The sequence below is a fragment of the Borostomias antarcticus genome (assembly GCF_949987555.1).
Source record: "Borostomias antarcticus genome assembly, chromosome: 8".
NCBI lineage: Eukaryota > Metazoa > Chordata > Actinopteri > Stomiiformes > Stomiidae > Borostomias > Borostomias antarcticus.
Window position 1 is genome coordinate 18,679,003 of NC_140241.1, and position 20,748 is coordinate 18,699,750.

Genomic DNA, 20,748 nt, shown 5'->3' on the forward strand with positions numbered 1-20,748 from the left:
ACAACACATTGCTTGATATTTTGCAGTGCTTGGGCAATTGGCTGGTTAACAGTAGCTGTTCCGTCAGCCAATCAGATCGAAGCACCATTTCAGCCTCTGCTATTAGAGGCACAGTTGAGGAACCCTTCAACAGAGAGCAGAGAGAGGGGGCTGTGCGCTCCCAGCAGCCATTTTCCTGAAATGGGACTCAATGGCCAATATGGGTTTCCTTTGTTCCAAAAGGGATCTTATACTTGATTTCCTCATCTCTCTATGGACTATATGATAAATTACAATGATTCCTCATTGAAAGGATTGAGAAGAAGGAAGATAAAATACTGGATGTTACCCCTTTGACATTTTGAACCTTTTTTTCTCTGCCTGGAATCCATCTTTGTCTTAACTAGGTCATGGCACACCCATAACATAGTATTTGTGTTTATAAAGTAAAAAGAAAAATATATAGTAAATAAACAGCTTATTGATTGAAGGTGTAAACACAGATAATTAAATTGTGTACTGGCATATTACTGACATTGCACTGTATTGGCCTTCTATGATTTAGCAATGAGTAAGTTAAATTTTATTAACTTCTATTTGTAAAAAGCTATCAAATATGCAGTACTGTTATTAAAGTACCAATCTTATTTAGCCTCATTAACTTATATTATCAAATGCATCCTAAGAATAATGGTATAAGTATAAATGCCAATTTCTCTCTTCAAAACATTCATTGGCATGCTGTAGAAGCTCATGGGTTATAACATTAGAGGCGACGTTTCCTCAAATGTGTGCAGAGAAAGCAGGCCAGACAGAGACAGCAAATGGCCTTTTGCAGAAATGCCATCAGGGTGACTGGAAATTGGCTGTTGATTCCTGACTAACCCCCCTTGATACTTTTTCTACATTACAGAATGGTAACTTCTGCTCCACATTATATTTTTCCACATACACCAAGGTTACACAACAGGGACGTTTAATACCCTAAAAGTCAGTAAGTATTCTTATTTAAAAGGATGGCACCCAGTGTAGGCTACTAAATGCCATTTCTTTTTGTGTGTGCGAATGATAGGCTAGAAGAGTAGACTATTGTAATTGGAATGACAGAGAACCAAATGAGGGTAAAGAATTGACTGACCTTGCTCCAAGGGCATATTCAATTTCTGTATATAGACACTTCCTTCCAACTGTCTACTAAGGTTCATTAAATACAACAGGAATTATGAATGGAGAAACTCTGATTAAAATATTTACCTTCGCACTGTGATGGAATAGGTAGTATATCAGGCCTAAACGCACAGGGGAAAGGAACGCTTTAATTCCCATCTTCGGATCCTCTATAAATGACTTTAAGGAGTTGGGAGGCATCTCCTAAAAAGTAAGAAAACAGTTAGCCAAAAACCTCCTCTTCTGGTACTTTTGGACTTATAAACTTACTTTACCAACGATTATCAAAATACTGAACATCTTCAAGCAGCATCTGAGAGAAAATATGCAAACCACCTCTTTCTGAAGACAGGATTGCAGTCAAATCCTTAACCCTCGTTAATTTCAAGATTCTAAGAATGAGGCTTATTCAAAATAAACTACTGCAATGGAAATCCTGTATTTTCAAAGGTAATACATTTCATCCTGATTCAAAACATTTATTCTGAACGTGGTCGCTGTCAGAAGTTAGCCAATGATGATCCATCAAAAGTTTTTCAACATAACAAAAGTCATGTAATAAGTGTCATTTGATTGTGTTATTTCAATGCCAATCTTATTTGGTAACTTACAGTGAATTACAACATGTAATCCAAAAGTGCTACCATAAATGAGACTAGAAGTGCTTTAGAGAGTAAAATTAATCTTATAGGCGTCTCTTTGCCTCGCTTTGTCCAAAAACAACTAGGCTATAGCCTTTGTGAAATGTCGTTTAATGGCTTCTCTGCTGCTCGCACCTTCAAAATGGCTTCTTCACAGACAAAGGGAAGCGCTGTGCTGAGTCGCTGCGCGAGGATTCAGTCATTCGAGCAGCTGCACTTCCCCCACACACGTCGGCTTTGCTCATAAAATATATGGAACGAACTGGATAAACGGTGAGAAGTGGCTTCAATTGGTGTGGGTGGATGTTGTGTGTACAAGTCAGAGTGGAACTAGCAGAATTGTAATTCTCAGTACGTAGTTACATAGCATTGCGCACTCCGTCTCGTCGCCTGGTTGCAGCTGACTTGGTGATCTGTGAAGGTCTGGTTCACTGTAATCTGAGAATCTGGCAGGTAGCCACGCGCCTGATAGGCTGCTGCACCCACACAGCCATATAAGGTCAAGGAACGATTTCGTACATTGTGTTTTATTTCTCAAGATACTGAAAAGGGGATTTCAGGCTTCTCCGTGCTCTCCCTGTCCCCTTCAAGGTAACAGTTTGATGTTATATTTCGGGGTGTTGACCAGACGCTCAGAGGATATTGGGGTGTCAGACCAGCAAGATAAAAACCACCCAATAAAGGAGGTAAAGGAGAAAAGTTGAAAAACCTGCTGTGTGTTTTCTGTGCGCGCGCGCTTCAGGGTTTCCGTGTATCGGTCGGGTAGGGCTGTCATGTGTGAGCACTAGTTTTATGCTGTATCAACCACAGAGTTCTCAATTTTTAAAATCTATGACTATTAGGCCTACCACTAAGCAGAACTTAATACGTGACAATGTGCAGCATACGTATTATTGCTTCAGCTCAGGGGAAAATGTTATTGCTCAGTAGGCTATTGCCCACGATATCCAGACACGAGGCTATGGGCGGTTAGGGGTTCTCCCTTTCAGACTTTGAAGGCCTATTTCCCTCTCCAGCAGCCTAATCAAGGCTGCGCCAGCTATCAGCGACTGAAAACCTTTTGTTATCCATTTTACCCACCGAGTTCACAAGGCTATTTCAGCTAGGGGCCGTGTTTTCTCTAGGGAAGAGAAGCCTCATAGCCTCTTTAGCTGGTTGATTGTTACAAAGGCTGACGAAGCCTCGATTTTTTTTTTTTTTTTTTTTTTTTAAAGACAACATTTAATGCATGTTTGCGTTACTTGATTGCGTTCCGTTTTGGGCTATCTACTCGTAAAGAAGAAGGCTGACGGCCCTGAATGCACACGGAGGACGTGCCAAAGGTAGCGAGGGCCTCTGTTGTGCAAGGGATTCTACAGGGTAGCCTACAGTCCTTATTTGCTCGTTCTATTTTCGTGTGGACAAGAACCGGGATCCAACCTGCTTTGGTGGCCAAGCATTTCGTTTACCCTAGTCTAGCCATTAACCGTCGATTTGGACATGTAGCCTACTCAAATGTAAAGTAGGCTAGGCTATTTTAAAGGCATACCAGGCTACGCATGTATGTTGTTGTGTTTTTTTTTTTACACGAGTGGCGCTCTATGGACACAGCAGTTGCCGTTTTCGCTTCCATTTGAGATCTAGGATTTGTAAACTTGGATTTAGAAGTTTTAAAATGTTACATTTTTGTCAGGATTTCACGGAACAGGTTCTAGAACTACCGAGCTGAAGAATGGTTTTCTCAATGTCACAGATGGGCCATGTAGCCTAAACAATTTGCGTCAAGATAGTGCCTCTTTTATAGGCCTGAATTAAATGCACTCCTTGATCGTTGGAGAATCCCCACATTATCTCCCCAAGCCTCACAATCATCGGTCAAGCACACACGCACGCACACACAAACAGACAGACACACACACACACAAAATGGAGGTGAATAGCCTCTCTGGCTGTGACGCAGTGGGGACAGGCTGCATCAACAAAGCGGACAGGAGTGGTAAGCTATCTTGAAAAGCTTGATTAATTTAAAAGATTCCTACGGCTGCGCACAACATTATTAAGGAATTAGGAAATGTATACCACGACGGAAACGACAATAGCATATCAACAGCATGTTATGTTTAGCATGTTTAGTGCGCTATCTATCACTGCAATTTTAGAATGACTTGTGGCAGCATTAATGACTTGTGGCAACATTATAACACCCTATGTTTGAAGCCGACCACTTTAACGTTTGTCTACAGCCTCAGGCCCAAGCTAGCGTGTTGTCTTTTTAGAAGGCTGTCATTCCTTCATGCCTCTTGCGATGATTTGATTGAAAATCATTTTTCATTCTGTGTCTGTCTCTTTACGTTCATTTTATTATAATGCTTGTGCTGCGTTATTGTTGAATACAAATAAACATACATTTGTCTGGACATTGGCATTGACTATTTTCTTGATTTTGAAAAAAGTGATAATTATAACTGAATGACTATGAAGATTATATGGCTAATCATTTGAGGTGTCAAATGGCACTAGATGGTTGTAATAGTTAGAATTAGCAATGGCAGAAGAGAGGAATATGTACTTAATTAGGAGCTCCAGTCTTAGAGGTTTACATTACAAACTCAGGAAAGCAGGATTCACATGATGGCCAACAGAATGACCTGTCCTTGGGGAAGACCAGAGGCTGGAGGGCCCAGGCCGTGATCCCTGACCTCCAGTTCTTCTCCCATTGTAGGTCTCTGAGAAGGATGAGCAGTAGGCTGTATCACAGGATCAGCACACGCATGCACACACACTCACACTAATGTAGGCAGTACCTCAGAGTTAGTCCCCGCCCAGTGATGGAACAGGAACTCAAGGGTGGGAGGGTGTTGGGGAGGGAGAGGTAGAGAGAGCAGCAAACTACTGCTGAGCTCCACCGGTCTCACCACAGAGATGCTTCTGGTAAAGGTGCTTGTGTCTTCATGGTCATTCAGAGAAAAAACGGAAGTTTGAGAGGAAGTGGTGACGAGCAAGAGAACCTTGTGGAGAGATGAGCCTGGCTTGTTCCGGTCTCTCTCTCTCTCTTGTTGACACTCGTCTCTGTTAACCATGCTCAGTTTCTCTCTATGAAGTGTCCTGTATCTACCATGTGTTGTGTCTCACTCTGGAGAGACTGATTCGTTTAACCGACAAACCTGTTTGGATTCTGCTGAGGAGATATGACAGAAAACGGTGCTGTGACAAGCAATGGCACCACAAGAAAGGGCGAAGAACTCAAGATTGTCATCGTGGGCGACGGGGGTTGTGGAAAAACCTCCCTTCTCATGGTGTATGCCAAAGGAGATTTCCCAGAGGTAGGGTGAACTGATACTGTATGCTGTCTTTGTTTTCCATGGCTTGTGTGAGATGGGAAAGTGTTAGGGTTAGGGGTTAGAGTTAGGGTTTAAGTGTAAACTTATCTTGCCATATTCCGACCCCGTCTTAAACTGGGTCCTAGTCCTTATTCTAGTTGTTGATAAGTGAGGGTAAACAGTACCAGGGTAAACAGGGTACCAGGGTAAACCGGGGTAAACAGGGTACCAGGGTAAACAGTACCATGGTAAACAGGGTACCGGGGTAAACAGGGTAACGTGGTAAACAGGGTACCGGGGTAAACAGGGTAACGTGGTAAAGAGGGTACCGGGGTAAACATGACCATTTGAATGTGGACACAGAATGTAGACAATTGGTAAAGGAGGGAAAACTAGCAGCTATATCAAAACACCGCTGTTGACTCTGACATGAATAGCTATCTATTGACTAACATGTCATTTGTTTGAACATGTGACAGTCAATTATTAAGTTTGGTTCCTGGTTTGTTATTTCTATTAACCAGAAATATGCGCCATCTGTCTTTGAGAAATATGTCACCACCATCTCACACGGAGGGAAAGAGATTGTGCTCAACCTGTACGACACAGCTGGTAAGGCTCCTTATCCACAACATCCATTATATGGGTATCAGTAGTTCAAATATCTCAATCTCTAACTTCACAAAAGTTAGATGTGGAAAGAATCAAGCGTGTGACGCTCTGTGGGTGTGGAGATGACGAGCCTCGGCCGACAGGCCGGAGCAGAGACGCTGTGATCTCAGATCTGTGATCAGCATCGTGTGAACATCGAGATAAACAGATAGAGCTGTGTGAGGGTCCACCATGATGCAGATTAACAGCCAAAGACAGTAGAATGGCACACTATATAACAATATGACATTAGTAAACTAGACATTTAGTGTGTAAATGTATCAGATAGTGTTAATAACAGGTGTATTACGCAGTGCTAGACAGCTCGTTCTGCAGCCGTGGTGCAGGCGAGGCAGAAGCAGGCTTCCTGTGAATGGCTGCTGGGACAGGAAGTGGTAGATGGAGGCTGATGTAAAAACTTATTTGTGGTAATTACAAATGTAACTCTTGAACTTAAACTAGAATAATACATTTAAATGGGTCAACATTGTATGCTGATGGGATTTTAAAACAGATTATATATCTCACAGAAAATCAGTGGTTTGAACAGTCTGATTGAATCATTTGTGTTTATCATACAGTGAGCTCATGTTTGGGATAGGGCGGGGGAGGTAGGGGGCCCAGGCCGTGACCCCTGACCTCCAGTTCTTCTCCCATTGTAGGTCTCTCAGAAGGATGAGCAGTAGGCTGAATCACAGGATCATGGGACTCTGGGATGTGATTGATGTTGGTCTGACTAATAACACAACAGTGTATTGACAAATATAAGTGTCAGAATAAGCAGGATCCTGTATCTGAACGGGTTAGGAAGACATTTTGAGTCCATGCACAGTTCCCTCTATGGGTTGGCAGCTTATCTTTGTATTACTGCCGCTAAGACACCCATAACTCACAGGAAAAGGAAGTTGAAGGCAGGAAGTGGGTGGACCCCTGCGTGATTCTGTATCAACTTGTTCGATGTGAAAAGCAGAACAGGTTCAATTACGCGTCTTCTCTAGTGAAAACCTGTTCTCCCACTCTGTGCCTCTACAGCGGGTTGTCCAGTAGATTCAATATTTGTTCTTACTTAAGAGACGTCCTTAATATTTTTTGGAAGGGGATATGAATGTGTTTTCTTTTTCAGGCCAAGATGACTATGACCGCTTGAGGCCACTCTCTTACCAAAATGCTAACCTCGTGTTGGTCTGCTATGATGTGACCAACCCCACCAGTTTTGAAAATGTCCTAATCAAGGTACTTTCACATTGACCGTGTTATTCATCACATCCACTCCACACCACCCCCTGTGACAGCTTCACTCATAGAATGAATTATTTAACTTTTCAAAAACATTCTGCCAAATAGATTTGATACATTATCCCTCTTCCTGACCATTATGGCTTGAAGGTCACACCTTATTAGTAGTTTCTGCTTAAACATCTAGCAGGAATTCAGTTTAATAAATTATTACAAGAGATTGATTTTGATTGGACAGTGACTCATTTTGCCACTTCACTCAGCCAGTACACATGACCTTCAACCCCAGTAGGGTTCACGTGTAAAGCACTGGGATTGTGCAGGAACCCTCCCTCGATGACCAGGGAAATGTCAATACAGACATGAATGGAAACAGTGATGATTAAGACCTGGGGAATGTAGCTGAGAGACATTGTGAGTGTTGAACACCTAGTTAGAGGACAAACAGAAGAGAATCATGCCCATGCACACAGCCATCACCTGAGGGAGGGACTCTGCTGTATGAAGCAGCTTTTGACACTATTAACAGCATGTAAAGTTATTTGTGTTTTTTCACATTCTGAATTTATTGTACTGCTGTTGCTACTATCATGGACATGTGTCTCACCAGCATCTCTGGGACCTGGTGAACCTTGGTGAAATGTTTAAAATGTTTGTGAGAGACGAGTCCAGACACAGGTCATGACCTCTCCTGTCCTCCGCTGTCTCATCCAGTGGCACCCAGAAGTGAACCACTTCTGTAAGGATGTTCCTGTTGTCCTGATTGGCTGTAAGACTGACCTTAGGAAGGATAAGGAGCGCAGCAGGAAGCTCAAAGCCATGGATCAGGCTCCTATTACTTATATTCAGGTGAGTATTTTTTGTTTTTCTATCGGTCCAATCTTCTAACCCAGAACCTCATGTCACCTTGCAAATGTATGTTTGAATGAACAGGGTGAGGAGACCAGGCAGCAGATCAATGCAGAGCTGTACCTGGAGTGCTCAGCCAAATATCGGGAGAACGTGGAGGACATTTTCAGAGAGGCCACCAAAAAAGCTCTATCTGCCCGCCGCAGAGGAAGACACCGCAAGAGGAAGAGGCCCTGTGTGCTTCTGTAGAGGCCGAGGCTTGAGGGCCACCCAGGTCACTGCGGTGGGGTTAACGGGGAACATTGAGCTGTTATTTTATTTTCATCCTAATGTACAATGAAGGAAACCGCAATGACTCACTCAACATAAAAAAAACAACTGGGTGTCCAGTTCTCTACTGTAAAGGTACAGTAGCTACTTGGGTTTCAATTCTGTCGAGGACTTGGCCTCTTCCTAGTGTAAATACAGGACTGTGTGTGCAAGTGTGAATCAGGTACATCGGTGATTTGTCATTGCCTTTTTTAAATTCAAAGTTTTAGTGAATTGAATTCAGTGTTGCTTGTATAGTTTCATACTAAAAACACAATTTCTGTAATTTCTCCATGTCTTTATTTCTTCATCCCTACAATGATACAACTCAGTGTATCAATGGTCTGCAATAACAGAATGACTAGACTGCTACCACAGTCATACTGTACTGTAGGGCATTTCACCATGTAGACCACTAAAAGATTAGGAAGGAGCAGTCATGAAGATGATCCTTTCTCGTTTCACTTTGAGCTGCTGAAAGTCCTCCAATCTTCAGCAACAGTTCCCCCTTGTGGCAGCTTCAAGGCAATGTCTTTGGCAAATTGGTTTACACAGATGTTGAAACTGTATATTCAATACACATGCACTTGTGTACTGAGCAAGCATGTGACATAGCATGATTAAGTGCCAAGAGACAGTAAGATGTTTAAAACTGATGTTTTATTTGTCCTACAGCAATGTACAATTTGAAAATTCAACATGGAGATCAAATTTGTCATGAATGAAATAACTTTTCAATAGGCTCTGTGCACCAGCTCCACTACTTCCTGAAAGGAAGTGGGCATCTATTTCCTGTCCTATACTATTGGATTAAGTGATTGATCAGGTGTGCGGCACACCCAGCGCACACCTGATAAATTACTTAATTTAATAGTATAGGACAGGAAATAAAGATGCCCACTTCCTTTCAGGAAGTAGTGGAGCTGGTGCACAGAGCCTATTGTCTGGTTCTAGTTGAGCACGTTCAGGCACAGGCCAGTCAGGTTGGAACGTACATGATATCACATGATCTTAGAGGAGGGATCTGGGACCTGATGTGCATCACGGCGGCTCCATTGGTCTAGAACATGCTGTAGCTTTTCCCACTTGTGAAACAGAAACTGTGATTCCCTTAAAGAGCACAGCAAGTGTTTCTGAAATGCACTTCACACCAACCTCCTAGACAAAACATGTTTTTAAATAACTGGACAGGACAGTTGATTCAGAGGGGAAAACAGACAGCCATGTGTGACAGGCTACAGGGAAATAAGGCATTCAAGCCGCCACTGTTCTACAGGGATGCATATTCATTTGTTCAAAATCCTCATCTAATACAGTACAAATAAGAAGCCTCAAAATGATCGTTTGTGACAAAGGAATTGGTTTGGCTATAGTCAATTTTATACATGACAAAACCTGGTATGTTACACTATTTTGATCCTGACATTATTCCCAATAGTATGTTCACAGTACGAGTGATCATAGCAGCGTTTCTTTAGAGTCGACCTTAACAGCAAAGTGTGATCCAGAATCTACTAGCATTTTCTTCAACTACCTGAGCTGGACAAGACACCGTCCCAAATAGTTTGATCAAAAGTCGTCGTTTTAGAGACACACTCGCACTGGGAACAATAATATATTCATTAGGCAAACTGCAGCAGTATAAACAATGGCTGGACTCCAATATTAGTCCAATGTTTGTGCTGCTGTGTTGACATGTGATGGGGGTATATCACAAAGCAGGATTGCAGGGTTACTAAATTACCTTTGACAATTTTGGAAATCATATAACTGATACTCCATCATGTAACTGAAATAGCCATAATAACCTAAAAAAAGGTAGCTGGCTTTGACACTACAATCTGGTTTCAAGGTATATCCCACTGGTATCTTACTGACCTGCAGAAACGGTGTATATAAACATGTCACACAGCTTTAAGTGTTATATTAGTTTGCATATCACTGAAAAACATGTAAGTCACAAGATGTAGATAAATGTACTTACAAAAGAACTGAACACTGTGCCTTGGATGTACTCAAATATGTCTTACCCAGAGTTTGACCACTACTACTTCACAGCATTGTGAGGTATTCACATGACCATACAGACAAAGGTCTCTGAAGGCAAACTACGCTTTTCTGATTAATTGGTGCTACTTACCCTCTTATAGTTGCATATCATTTGAAGAAAGTCTCTCTAACATGTTCATGCACGGATGCACACTATGTATAAACACCCAAATGAAGAGCAGTTGGTCCAAATAATTTAACTCTATAGGGTCAAGCCTTCAGTGGTTTGTTTGCCAGGTGAAAGCTGCTGTGTTGTAATTACAAGTGTAGCAAGGACAACATGAAGTCGTTGGAAACAAAAGCCTGTTAACCAATAGCCTTGGCTAACTTGCTCTCATGGCCTCAGACACACAGCAGTCTCTGCCCAGGCTCTTTCTGGCCCCTCCCCCGTGGTCAGTCTGTCCATCGACTGCATGTCAAAGTGCCGTTCTGCTTGGTTACTGGCCACTTGAGAGTCAGAGCTGCTCCCAGACTCTCTCAGTCCTGTTTTTCTACCTCCTCTTTATTCTTCTGGACTTTTTGGTGGACGACTTTTAAGGTGGTGAGAAAATTCCCCAGGAACAGAACCAGGAATGTCAGCGCCAACATGAACACCTGAAACACCCCCCCCCCAAAAAAAAGACCCAGTGAGCCAACATGAACACCTGAAACACCCCCCAAAAGACCCAGTGAGCCAACATGAACACCTGAAACACCCCCCAAAAGACCCAGTGAGCCAACATGAATACCTGAAACCGCCCCCAAAAGACCCAGTGAGCCAACATGAACACCTGAACCCCCCCCCAAAAGACCCAGTGAGCCAACATGAATACCTGAAACACCCCCCAAAAGACCCAGTGAGCCAACATGAACACCTGAAACACCCCCTCCCCAAAAGACAGTGAGCCAACATGAACACCTGAAACACCCCCCAAAAGACCCAGTGAGCCAACATGAACACCTGAAACACCCCCTCCCCAAAAGACAGTGAGCCAACATGAACACCTGAAACATCCCCCAAAAGACCCAGTGAGCCAACATGAATACCTGAAACCGCCCCCAAAAGACCCAGTGAGCCAACATGAACACCTGAACCCCCCCCCCAAAAGACCCAGTGAGCCAACATGAACACCTGAACCCCCCCCAAAAGACCCAGTGAGACAACATGAATACCTGAAACACCCCCCAAAAGACCCAGTGAGCCAACATGAATACCTGAAACACCCCCCAAAAGACCCAGTGAGCCAACATGAATACCTGAAACACCCCCCCAAAAGACCCAGTGAGCCAACATGAACACCTGAAACACCCCCTCCCCAAAAGACAGTGAGCCAACATGAACACCTGAAACACCCCCCAAAAGACCCAGTGAGCCAACATGAACACCTGAAACATCCCCCAAAAGACCCAGTGAGCCAACATGAATACCTGAAACATCCCCCAAAAGACCCAGTGAGCCAACATGAATACCTGAACCCCCCCCCCCCTCCCAAAAGACCCAGTGAGCCAACATGAACACCTGAACCCCCCCCCCCCCTCCAAAAAAAAAAAGACTCATTCAATCTGCTTTTAATTCAATGTGTATTTGCTAGCACTGTTAGCAGAGGCTTCATAGCTAGTGCTGTTAATATTCCTACCTGCCACTCCTTGCAGTCTTCATGTCCTGCCAGACGAAATAGGGTCACAGCATTGTACAGCTGCCAGAACTGGAGAGATAGACAGTGTGTGAGAGAGTGTGTGTGTGTGTGTGTGTTTGTGTGAGACTTGGTTTCCTTGCTTGTGCTTCTCAAGAATGAGAAAGCGTGTGAAAGCGTTCACATGAACCGTGTGACCATCCTGATTAGAAACATGCCTTTCTTTCACAAATGCGATGTGGAACACAGTTCTCTCTTCCTGAGTATCTTCAGTTGACTGAAGGGTTAGGGTTCACTTCTCTAGCCACACTGTGTGTTTGTTAGACATGGCAGCCTGAGACACACCAGGCTAAATAAATACACCTCCAACATGGGACTGAACTCTTGGATGACCATGTATGTCTTGTTCCTCCCTGTTAAGCATGCGTAAACCCAGAACAGTGTAATCCAGAGTGAAAGGTTTGGGGAACATAGGCACGTTCAGAGTGAATGTGTTGGTTGTTTGACTCACGTGACCGAAGAAGAGGCATGGTAGGAGGAAGGTGAGCCCTCTCCACATCCAGGACTGGAACCCCTCTGGAAAACACACATCACATTATGACTCACCCCTCACACCCTCACACACCCCACCCCCCACATCCCACACACACACCCCCCACACACACCCCACCCCCACCCCCCACACACACCCCCCCCCCCACACACACACACACACACACACCGCCACCACCCCCCACACACACACCCCCCCCACACACACACCGCCCTCTCCACATCCAGAACCTGAAACCCCTCTGGAAAACAGAGGCACAGAACAACATTCTGGAGAGCAGGAGATTAAACTAAAGATTTATACGCAGAACACAGTGGGTCCTCAGAACTGGGAGAGTTACGATCCTTTCACACCTACGTTGTTTAGTCCCGACTTTCAGACTTTCCAGTTTGATCTGAACCAAATTGATAGGTGTGAAACCTCCTGGACCACAGTGCGCGGATCAAAGACTCGGTCTCTGGTCTGACCTCAAGAGGTGGTCTCGGCTCGAACCAAGGTTCGCTGCTGCCTAATGTTAAATCAAAGGTTCGCACTTTCGGATCAACGTGCATCCACAAACCAATCAGTGTCAAGTATAGGGAGACACACCCCCATGCAAGCGATGACGAATGTAGGTCTGCCACCAAAAATCCTTTGGTCCGCTGGTGTGAAAGCGAAAGTTATGGAACTAATCAATAAAAAATAACAAATGTGAAAGCGCCAAAGGGGATTCTGGTTCGGACCTTGGTCTAGACGTTTAGGTGTGAAAGCGCCCTTAGACAAACCTACATTTAAAGTCACAACCAAAACTTTCGTTACATAAATTAAATCTTCCTGTTTAAATCCAAGTTAAATCTTCCTGATTAAATCCAAATTAAAAAGGCAGCATAATGTTCCCTGAATGAATTCTTCACAGAGACATGTGACAACTGACGTCAGTGATGTGTGACACGTTGCTCAAGACGCCACCTTTGCCCTTTTTACACAGATGGGTCTGGCGGCTCAACGGCCCCCTCTCCCCTACAGCTGCTAGCCCTGCTGACCCCCAGCAGGTCTGGTGAAGTGGGGGAGGGGGTAGATAATGAGAAGCACCTCACCCACTGTAAGGTCCAACTGGTTTCTCTCCCCCAAGGCTCGTAACCTGTATAGGCAGCCACTTTGGTAGTAATACTGGAGAAACTGCACGAAGCCTGAAACAGCGTAATGATGGATTATAAACCAGACATACATTGTAGCGCAGGCTAGACTATATTCTAGTACATTCCAAAGTAGACTTTCTTGTAATTGTTGTTGTAAAATACAATTTTTGCCTTTCAAACTGACCACACACAACAGTCAACATAACATCAGAAGGAAGGGGCCTACTCTGATAAATGGAGAAGGCCAGGAACTGGTTCCTGAACCTCTGGTACATCGGCCCCTCAGGCCTGGCAGAGGAAACACATTTCAAATATCAATGTGATGTGAATAAGATGGATACCCAACTAAGGTTTGATTTATTTGGTTAGAACTGGAAATCTCCAAACAACTTACCAGGTAAGCATTACACCAGATAGAAATGTAGATACATAATGATGTGAGACCCACCATCCTTTAATCCTGAACAATAACATGGAGAAGAATATTAATTAGGAAAACCTGCCAGAGGGACTAAATGATTCCAGCATGTTTAATCCCTGCAGCTCACCTGGAGCCGTTGCTCATGAGGACGCTCTCCCTGATGGTCAGGGTACAATAGTACCACACCAGCAGGAAGTTGAAGATCTCATCTGTGACACTACAACAACAAAACACACACACAGCCTTTCTAGTTATAAGACAGCGCTTTGCTTTTCAGCACGTTTTACCATTAGTGAATGAGAATTAAATATCAGAAGACTACAGGGTAACAAACAATATTGAAACTCACCGGTAATTGAGCAAGAAGAGGCAGGTTATGGCACCAAACATCAGGATAATTGTCATACAAAGCTTGAACTTCTCATATTCATCTTTGTAGGCAAATCTGCAAAACAGAAAATATAAAGAACATAAGCAGTTGTGACACTTCTGTACAACATGATTTTCTTTCTGCATTCATTTTTCATTATCTTTTCCAAAATGGATTACATCGCCAGGTCTAAATTTGCGCAGATTAGTAAATGAACGCTGGCTTTGAGATCTTACATACATATTAAAGATAATGTGTCATACTTACTTTGCCTGGTTGGTGAGAAGTGTAACATTCACATTGCCAAGAACCAAATTTAAGTACAATCTGAGAAGAAATGGGAACAACTTATACTACAGCCACACAACATTCTGCAATATATTGGACAATAACACCGTAGCTCGGAATGATCACACCAGATGATATTCTTGCTGTACTGACCCATTCTTCTTTGGCAAGTACGCTTCCATGTCAAAGAACACATTTTCTTTCTCTTTAATCTGTACTTGGATGTCTTTTATCAGCTCTGATTCTTTGTCATCACATGTTTTCGCACACCTATGAAACAGAAAACACTGAATGAGAGCTTGCTTTCAATGCGACTTGTCAACCAATTCTCTCTGTGTGTCATCTGTTTAACTGGGTTAACATACAGTTCAACAACCCAGATAGTTTTAAATAATTTTAGAATGTGTGTCCTAAAATTTTTACATTTGAATTATAGAATGTCTCTGAGTCTTGAAGATCCATCATGTCAAATAGACGTTTTAGAACTGGAAAGGCAGTTTCAAAATAACCATTCAATTCTAAATCTGTCTTGGCTTGACTGAACGCAGTTTAGATACCTGTACTTGATAGAGGTGTTTAACTGTCAAACAAACACAGCAGCACATTCACACAAGACTATTCATTCTTAAGAGCTTTGAACACTGCCTGTTCTTACCTGTGCAGACTTTGTCTAAGATCTTTGAGACCCTTCCTCTGTTTACTAATGGCACTGCTGCACGTTGCCTGGAGGTTGGTGAGCTCCTCGAGTTTTTGTCTGTACACTTTGTGACTTTCCTGGAAAACAGAAACACGAAAGGGGCAGTTGGCAGTGCACAAGAAGGCAGTAAAAGCAGCTAACGTTAGCTAGCTAGCGGGGCTAGAGAACAAGAACGATTGTAGCTAGTAGGTCACACCAACACTTTCCTCTAGTATTTCTGGCGATGCTAATGGTTCGTAGCTAGCAAACTCATCGCCCAACCTACCAACTGGCTAAGATAATGTTAACTCTTAACTCTAGTAACGTTACAGTAGTAGCTATCTATTAGCTAGCTAGCATCTATCTGTCTGACTACTGTACTGTATTAGCCTAGGCTAGGAGCAAACTAACCCAGCTAGCTAGTTGGACAAAGTTAGCTACACAACTATTGTTCAACTAGCTAACGTACGTTACTATTATGTTATTGTAGCTTGGCTACATTAGCACTAGCGCAAGCGCGACATAAAACCACCTGATAACCTTTTTAACATTTAATCAGATTGTGATACGTATTGTAGGGGGTGTTAGCTAGCTATAATAGTGTGATGAATCACAGTGACTTTGCGGGTTAACGTTCGCTAGCTAACGTTAGTTAGTTACTAGCCAGCAAGCTAGCTAAGTTAGTTAGCTAGCTAGCCAAATCTAAGCTGATAATATCGCACGCACATCAGTTGGTGGTCGTCCACGTCAGGTCATCATTGCAAGAACCTTGCCAGTTGTAGCTAACGGTAGCCATTGTAGCTAGCTCGTTATCCGAGTTAGCTGATTTCCCATAATCTTGGTTACCTGTAATTGTTGATATTCTTGGTCAATTTCTTCCCATTCAGTTTGACATCTTTGCAGGGACATTGTTCAAGTTATCAACAACACAAGTTATCTTCCTCAACAGAAGAACGACACGCCAGACCGACCGTCAGCCACCGCTGTTCACGAGTCTTCATCACGCGCCTGCGCTCAGCCCCCGGCCTATCACTAAAATCAAGGCGCATATATAAATATAGGCTATGTATATGACCAGAGGAGGTCTTTATTCTGCCACACAGTGATCACACACATTACACGGTGAGCAGCCGGACTGAAGAGCATCTGTTCTTCTGCATGTTTTTTGTATTGGGTTCTTTGGGAGGAAACCCTTGCAAACACGGGAGAACATGCAAACTCCGCAAAGCACCTTCTTGCTGTGAGACGACCGTGCCACACGGGTTTGCGGATTTTGATCAAGGACACTTAGGCACAATGCCGAGAGCTGGGACTGAACCTGCCGGCCTCCCGAGCTAAGTGCCGCATGCACACTATGAACGCAACCAGTAGGCTACTTACTTTGACTGGACTACTACGGATTACAAAAGTTTAATAATTAACACATTTGGACGCAACTGATTGTTTAGACACGATCATAAGCAGCTGCCAAACGGCAATCACGCATGCAGCCCAGCATTAATTCCGCTCCATCGATAAAGGTTGCTAGGTTACGATAAACGCTAGTTTCTCTGTTTTCAACGCAGGCAGTAGCCTGCTAGCTAGTAGCAGCAGCTAGGTAAACAGGCTGGCAACCGCGAGACTAGGTAAACTACCCATAATGATCTCATGAAATCAAACTTCTTTTTGAGTATCCCTCACTTTTGAAGTTGGAAAAACAAGCGGATTGAGCTTTATGAGTCGTTCGCTTGGACACACGAGGTAATGCAAACCAGCTGAAACAGCTTTTTGATATCCCTACTAGACTAATCAGCATAGTGCTACTAGCTAACGTAGCACTAACGTTCTAGCTAGCCTAGCTATTTGCAGACCAAATAAGGAAGTCATTACAAAAATGTATTATTTCTTGTTTCGTACCAGAAGCCATGCCTCACCTGAAGAAACATCGAAAATACGAGCCCCTTGTTAAATTATGGGACCGAAAAGCACAGAAATGTGGACTGCGACACACAGTGTTCTCAGTAAATGGAGATAGATACACAGGGGAATGGCTAGACGACCAGAAACATGGTAGTGAATCATGACACAACACGATCCACTATTATCTCTATGTCTGCTATTGCACATTTCATTTAGGACTCAATATTTTAGTAGAAAACTGTCATTCTGGTGTTGAATACTGATCTCTATTTCTAGGGAAAGGAACTCAAATTTGGAAGAAGGGTGGTGCCATTTATGATGGAGACTGGAAATATGGCAAGCGAGAGGGATATGGTACTTATAGCAGGCTTCTCTCAGAAACTAATGAATACACAAGGGAATACTCGGGTGGATGGAAAAATGACAAGAAGCATGTACGTAAGCACATTGGCCTTGTAGTGTGCACTAGAGAGATTGTATGGGGCACAGTGTAAACCACACATGCTTGATGAATGTCCATCTTCCCAGGGGTTTGGAACACACTTCTGCAGGACCTCTGCCTGTTATGAGGGGGAGTGGAGCGAGGGCCAGAGGAGTGGCTGGGGCCGGATGTTCTACCACAATGGTGACATCTATGAGGGTGAATGGCTGAAGGATAAACACGATGGGCAAGGCATGCTTCGGCTGGGTAAGGGCAGGTATTCCTCTATTGATTGAGCATAATACTGATATTTTTTGAACAGTAGATTTTCTGCAGTTTGTACCTGAACTAATCTGGATCCATACAAAAGCTGCAAATTAGATTTAAACCTGATTTGTGTTTAAGCCAATGAAAACAGGTATGAGGGGAACTGGAAGGATGGGAGGAAGAATGGACATGGGAAGTTTTTCTACCTGGACAAAGGACAGCTTTATGAAGGCTTCTGGGTGGATGGAGTGGCAAAATATGGAACAGTGTCTGATTTTGGAAGAGAGGAAGCACCGCGGCCTACAATGTATCCAATCCCAAAGGTTCAGTATTGTTTCCAGTTGGACGTGTCACAAAGAAGGCTTATCTGCCACATTGAAATAGCATTTACATGCTCATACAATTTAAATATACATTCACAAGATGAACAAATGTCTTTTTCTTTTTAAGGTACATCTGCTGGATGTGGGATCAGTTTTGGTGGAAGCACAATCAACATGCCATGCTAAGTGACATCAGGAGAATCTCCACCAGATGCACACCTTTGCTGCAAAATGCCCAACTCATGCTAAGTTGCACCAGGCTAAGAATACATGCATACGAGTACCTTGTGCAACACACTATGAAACGAATAAAGAGTGCTCATGAGGAGTCATGGTGGGTTGTGAGTAAGTTAACTGACATTCAGTAAGATCACAAGCCACCACAAGTGCTACCACAACTGCTTCAAGCAATTGCTTAGTAGTACAAAGAGACACAATCAGTTATTGCAGTGCAGACATGAGGAACAGGACTAAGCAAAAGTTTTTGTATATATGCTATACCAAAGTCATGGTACAAAATGTTTATTTACTGCTAATCTGTACAGTTATGTTTTTGAAAATAGTTTATGCAAACATTTGGCAAGACACAAAAAAAAGTTCAATAAGCAGAAAAATGTAACGCAGTAAATACCACAAAATCAGAGCAAGCAGCTTGTGGCCAGATATGGAGCATATCACATCCATGGTGCTCATGTGATATGGAGCATATCACATCCATGGTGCTCATGTGATATGGAGCATGTCACATCCATGGTGCTCATGTGATATGGAGAATGTCACATCCATGGTGCTCATGTGATATGGAGCATGTCACATCCATGGTGCTCATGTGATATGGAGCATATCACATCCATGGTGCTCATGTGATATGGAGCATGTCACATCCATGGTGCTCATGTGATATGGAGCATGTCACATCCATGGTGCTCATGTGATGTGGAGCATGTCACATCCATGGTGCTCATGTGATGTGGAGCATGTCACACACATGGTGCTCATGTGATGTGGAGCATATCACATCCATGGTGCTCATGTGATATGGAGCATTTCACATCCATGGTGCTCATGTGACACAATGAGTCAAGTGACGTCTACAGTATCAAAGATGTCAGCATAACTGACGAGCAATTCATATCTATTGGAAACCATGAAGGGACCTTCTGAGTCCTGTATGCCATAACTTGCAAGATAAAATGATAACTAAACAAACCTCAATACCCAGTTAAGATTATTTTTTTTAGAGTTCCATGCATCGAAGAGCATGCATGCTTTCACAGCTGAGTTTGCAACACTGATTCCATCCTTCCTTTATATATTAAAAACATTTTTTAAAAATCTATTAAAAAACATTTCACACAAGTGCTTATTAATAAAATATGTTCATAATAGAAATGTGAATTGTCTTCATGGAGATGTCAACAATAATTGTCACTACAGCATTAGCTTATAGGAAATATCCCTAAGACCAAAGTTCTTCCTCTAAACGTCTCTGGATTATGACTCAGGGGAAATGAGAGCTGGGGGACTGCATGATGGAGATATCTCCTCTGTGGTCCAGCTCATTCTGAAGCCTGGTCAGATTTGAAAGCTCCTCTAGCTCCTGAAACTGCCTGTCTGTCTTGTGGCTGACAAGAGAACGGTAGAAATGCACAGCAAAGACAATGAACACCAATCCAAAGGGCACCATGATTGAAGTGGAGGTGATGGCGGCTGCCACACCGGCAGACATGGTTCCATTAGTTTTGTCTGAATTGACTCGTTTAACAGGTAGAAACTTGACCCAACAGAGCAGCACCACCTCAGCCAGAAAAAGCAAGGTACCGATGACAGTGGAGAAGGCCCAGGCCAGCTCGATGTGGCGGTGCATTCGTTCGTGAGGAGACTCCTTCACAGAGTTCAGGTTGTGGACGTTGCTGACCGCCTCTATATTGGGGAGAATGCAAGTACTGACCATCAACGCAAAGAGGTGAACAGCAACTAGCACAGTGGTACAGGCACTGAAAGCAATGAGGAGACCAGGTGGATAAGGATAGTTGGTATCCAACTGTACCTCCACCATCGCCACCTAAAGAGGATATAACAGTCACATGATTACAATTTAATCAGATTTAAACATCTTGAGTATCTACAATGGATCAAGCATAAAAACAATAAATGTTGGGGATGATGCGTTAAATTCATCATCAGCAATGCTGCCTCTGAAGCCCGATAATGATTAGGCTATACAGTATGTTGCATCACAGAAAGCAGAAATTCGGTCTGTCCGAGTGGAGATGACAATCCGTTTCCTTACCATAGCGAATCCTGATAGCAAAGCTGACGTTCGACTCGAAGCCTTCAGTTTAGCTCGGCTCAAATAGAGTTTCCTCCAAGACAGAGCTTGCAGTGAATGCTCGTTTAAACTCATAGCTCTACGTTTAAGAGACTCGTATCGGTGGGTTTGTTTTCTGTAAAATCTCTCGACCAATTGGCATTGATAAACGATCCAGAGACTGTTTCTAGGTTTAGAAACCGCAGTCAGGTAAAGCGCATCAAACTTCCTCTTCTGCCCAGCAGTGCGAAGCGATCTCTCCGGCTTGTGTTGGCTTCGTGTTCTGACAGTCTGACCCACCGATCACA

At 43.3% G+C, this 20,748-nt stretch overlaps 4 protein-coding genes across 6 annotated transcripts; 2 read left to right on the forward strand and 2 right to left on the reverse strand.

Moving 5' to 3' along the window:
* The first annotated feature begins 4,821 nt into the window (after positions 1 to 4,821).
* rhof (ras homolog family member F) lies at positions 4,822 to 8,176 on the forward strand. The gene is made up of 5 exons (XM_084441785.1): positions 4,822 to 5,089; positions 5,611 to 5,698; positions 6,861 to 6,970; positions 7,688 to 7,822; positions 7,907 to 8,176. The coding sequence occupies exons 1-5, from the start codon at positions 4,955 to 4,957 to the stop codon at positions 8,069 to 8,071; spliced, it is 633 nt and encodes a 210-aa protein (XP_084297911.1). The 5' UTR covers positions 4,822 to 4,954; the 3' UTR covers positions 8,072 to 8,176.
* An 812-nt stretch (positions 8,177 to 8,988) lies between these two features.
* On the reverse strand, positions 8,989 to 16,256 carry tmem120b (transmembrane protein 120B). The gene is made up of 12 exons (XM_084442135.1): positions 16,066 to 16,256; positions 15,199 to 15,317; positions 14,697 to 14,813; positions 14,523 to 14,582; positions 14,235 to 14,330; positions 14,013 to 14,102; positions 13,859 to 13,924; positions 13,691 to 13,752; positions 13,423 to 13,515; positions 12,305 to 12,369; positions 11,797 to 11,865; positions 8,989 to 10,774 (listed from the first exon to the last, which is right to left on the reverse strand). The coding sequence occupies exons 1-12, from the start codon at positions 16,126 to 16,128 to the stop codon at positions 10,658 to 10,660; spliced, it is 1,017 nt and encodes a 338-aa protein (XP_084298261.1). The 5' UTR covers positions 16,129 to 16,256; the 3' UTR covers positions 8,989 to 10,657.
* On the forward strand, positions 16,227 to 18,437 carry morn3 (MORN repeat containing 3). Of its 3 annotated transcripts, none has more exons than XM_084442138.1 (6): positions 16,227 to 16,341; positions 17,119 to 17,268; positions 17,395 to 17,552; positions 17,647 to 17,806; positions 17,945 to 18,129; positions 18,257 to 18,437. In XM_084442138.1, the coding sequence occupies exons 2-6, from the start codon at positions 17,124 to 17,126 to the stop codon at positions 18,317 to 18,319; spliced, it is 711 nt and encodes a 236-aa protein (XP_084298264.1). In that variant the 5' UTR covers positions 16,227 to 16,341; positions 17,119 to 17,123; the 3' UTR covers positions 18,320 to 18,437. The 3 variants fall into 3 exon arrangements, with proteins under 3 accessions (XP_084298264.1, XP_084298263.1, XP_084298265.1); XM_084442137.1 differs by lacking the exon at positions 16,227 to 16,341 and adding an exon at positions 16,416 to 16,959; XM_084442139.1 differs by lacking the exon at positions 16,227 to 16,341 and adding an exon at positions 16,416 to 16,959 and having other exon boundaries at positions 17,122 to 17,268.
* Positions 18,438 to 19,630: 1,193 nt separating this feature from the next.
* orai1b (ORAI calcium release-activated calcium modulator 1b) lies at positions 19,631 to 20,536 on the reverse strand (the record flags this gene model as incomplete). Its single annotated transcript, XM_084442113.1, has 2 exons — positions 19,631 to 20,194; positions 20,423 to 20,536. The coding sequence occupies 2 exons, from the start codon at positions 20,534 to 20,536 to the stop codon at positions 19,631 to 19,633; spliced, it is 678 nt and encodes a 225-aa protein (XP_084298239.1).
* Positions 20,537 to 20,748: the final 212 nt, after the last annotated feature.

Excerpts from the sequence above, each read along its gene's own strand:
- rhof (XM_084441785.1), top strand. The coding sequence starts at position 4,955 with ATGACAGAAAACGGTGCTGTGACAAGCAATGGCACCACAAGAAAGGGC. Across the intron at positions 5,699-6,860 it reads CAACCTGTACGACACAGCTG|GCCAAGATGACTATGACCGC; the intron begins GTAAGGCTCCTT and ends TTTCTTTTTCAG. Across the intron at positions 6,971-7,687 it reads TTGAAAATGTCCTAATCAAG|TGGCACCCAGAAGTGAACCA; the intron begins GTACTTTCACAT and ends TGTCTCATCCAG.
- tmem120b (XM_084442135.1), bottom strand. The coding sequence starts at position 16,128 with ATGTCCCTGCAAAGATGTCAAACTGAATGGGAAGAAATTGACCAAGAA. Across the intron at positions 14,814-15,198 it reads CTTAGACAAAGTCTGCACAG|GTGTGCGAAAACATGTGATG; the intron begins GTAAGAACAGGC and ends TCTGTTTCATAG. Across the intron at positions 13,516-13,690 it reads GGCCTTCTCCATTTATCAGA|GCTTCGTGCAGTTTCTCCAG; the intron begins GTAGGCCCCTTC and ends ACGCTGTTTCAG.
- morn3 (XM_084442138.1), top strand. The coding sequence starts at position 17,124 with ATGCCTCACCTGAAGAAACATCGAAAATACGAGCCCCTTGTTAAATTA. Across the intron at positions 17,269-17,394 it reads GCTAGACGACCAGAAACATG|GGAAAGGAACTCAAATTTGG; the intron begins GTAGTGAATCAT and ends CTCTATTTCTAG. Across the intron at positions 17,807-17,944 it reads GCAAGGCATGCTTCGGCTGG|CCAATGAAAACAGGTATGAG; the intron begins GTAAGGGCAGGT and ends TTTGTGTTTAAG.